The 2,018-nt window shown below is 53.8% G+C and overlaps 1 protein-coding gene across 1 annotated transcript in view; it reads right to left on the bottom strand.

Annotated features, from left to right (window-relative positions):
* CDCP2 (CUB domain containing protein 2) overlaps nt 1–2,018 on the bottom strand; it is a 6,671-nt gene continuing 4,653 nt past the window's right edge. Inside the window, exons 5-6 of the mRNA XM_009884599.1 lie at nt 519–697; nt 1–315 (exon numbers count right to left, since the gene is read on the bottom strand). Of these exons, the coding sequence (XP_009882901.1) occupies nt 1–315; nt 519–697 (494 nt within the window). The remainder of the gene's footprint in view (nt 316–518; nt 698–2,018) is intronic.

Below are 2,018 nucleotides of genomic sequence, written 5' to 3'. Positions count from 1 at the left end.
CTACAGAAGCACCAGTCCCACCACTGCAATGACCATGAGGAGCCCAGCCAGGATGCAGATGCTGATGAAGACGATGTCGCTAGTGTCCTGGCTCTTGATTTCGCGGGCGTCTGTCGCTCCCCCTTCCCGCTGCTGGGCATCCACAAGGTTTTCTGCCTGGCTGAGCCTGGATGGGTCGGGGCCGGCAATGAGGGTCACCGAGGCTTCCTTTCTCTTTGGTTCACACTGCACCTCGTACTGGTGGATGTCCTCCTGACCACCCGCTGAAAAATTGATGTACAGGGTGCTGACGATGACAGACGTATTGTTGCGCTTCTGCAAGACAAGGGTCGCGGCTTGTTGGGGCTCTGTGCAGCTCGTTTTCACAGGGGTTTGGAGGGCAGTTGCCCACAGATCAGACCAGCATCTACTGGGAAGATGGGAGAAGGACTGGGAGCTCCTTTCTGCAGCTGGTACAACCAGCACGGGGCTAACCATCTACTCAGCTTGCTTTAAGAGAAGGTTTGCTGACCGCTTACCTGGGATTCGGTGCCGCAGGTGTCGAACCTGGTGTGTATTTTGAAGTTCCTGCCAACCACCTGCGCTGCACAGGAGGGGGTCCCCAAATAAATCCTATTCTTCTCCAGCTGGGCCAGGGACTGCACGGGGATCTGGATGTGGAAGTCCGTCCGGGTACAGCTGACGTTCATGGGCACAACTGTTGGGGCAGAAAATAAGGTACACGTGAAGGTCCGTTGGGAGCGGACGGATGAGGCTGTAGTGACTGCAGTAGCTCAGTGCAGAGCCACAGCTCTTTTCAAAGCTCTCTGTCCCCATCACACACGAGACAGGCGACCGATGGTGCCGGCAGTAGCAGGGACATCGGCCTCATGATTTTGCCGTGCATCTTGCAGTACCTGCTGTTGCTGCCACAGGACTCACATTTTCAGGGAAAAAGGAGCTACACCCGAAATGCAGAAAGCATTATTTTATATATCAATATTTTAGTTCTGCCCCATGCTGAGGTCAGATAGGGTTGGCTCCCAAGTACTGCCCTGCTTTCTGCCCTAGGGAGAGACCCCACCACCAGCCCTCTTGAGCCTCATTCTCCTTCCCAACTCTCCGAGTGACACCTGAGTGCCATCACGGGTACCACCATCATGCAGTCACCCCCATAAGCAAGGAAGGATGTACCCTGTGAGAGCATCATTATAAAGCCAGTGAAACACCCCTGCAAAAGACACTCTTACAGCAATGAAAGAGAGGAGATGCATCTCAGGAGACCTCCCTGTAGCTGCGTGGCTGCCACATAGTCCCAGGGGAAGGGTGAGCTGGGTCCCTGGCCCTAGGGCATCCTCCTGGGGATTGCCCAGCCCAGGTCCTGTCCCAAGCATCATCAGTCCTGCACCTCCCTCAGAATATTATTTTTTATGGGGAGCTGGTGAACTGGGCATGGAGGAAGCTGCTATTGAGCTGCCCATGATGCCAAGAAGAGGAGCGAGGCAATGGGGAACCCAGCCCCGTTCCATCCCTCTCCTGGCACCGTAGTTCCCCCCATGGAAAGCATCCGTGCAGGGAAAGAAGCAGGGAGAAAAATGCCCCCCTCTTTAAAGTTAATCCTCACTCAACTTGAACCAACCACTTGGGCAGTATGAATTATTGAATCATTCCAGCTCCCTCTGAATCTTGGCCTTAGGAAACTGGTAAGATGCAATAAAATCGATACGAAAAAATAGTGTCACTTTGCTTCACTTAGTGCATTATAAAACCATTAGAAGATTTACCAAATAACTAAAGTGCATTAGATCAGGAGGAGGAGGAGAAGAAAATGGATCCTCTCTCCTGGTGTGAAGGCTTTCGTTCAAATGGCCATAAATCATGCACACCCCACCCAAGCCATGCCCTTTAGTTGGCCCAAAAGGAAAATATCTGCATGGCTGAAGAGCTGTGGATGTGGATGTGGGGGCTGAGGTGCCCCTTTGCCACCGAGGGCTCCCAAGGAAGCCGGAGAGGCCGGGGCCCGCCGGGGAGGGGCGGCG

The sequence above is a fragment of the Charadrius vociferus genome, unplaced genomic scaffold (assembly GCF_000708025.1).
Source record: "Charadrius vociferus isolate BGI_N301 unplaced genomic scaffold, ASM70802v2 scaffold163, whole genome shotgun sequence".
Taxonomy (NCBI): Eukaryota; Metazoa; Chordata; class Aves; order Charadriiformes; family Charadriidae; genus Charadrius; species Charadrius vociferus.
This window is presented reverse-complemented; position numbering and strand designations above follow the sequence as displayed.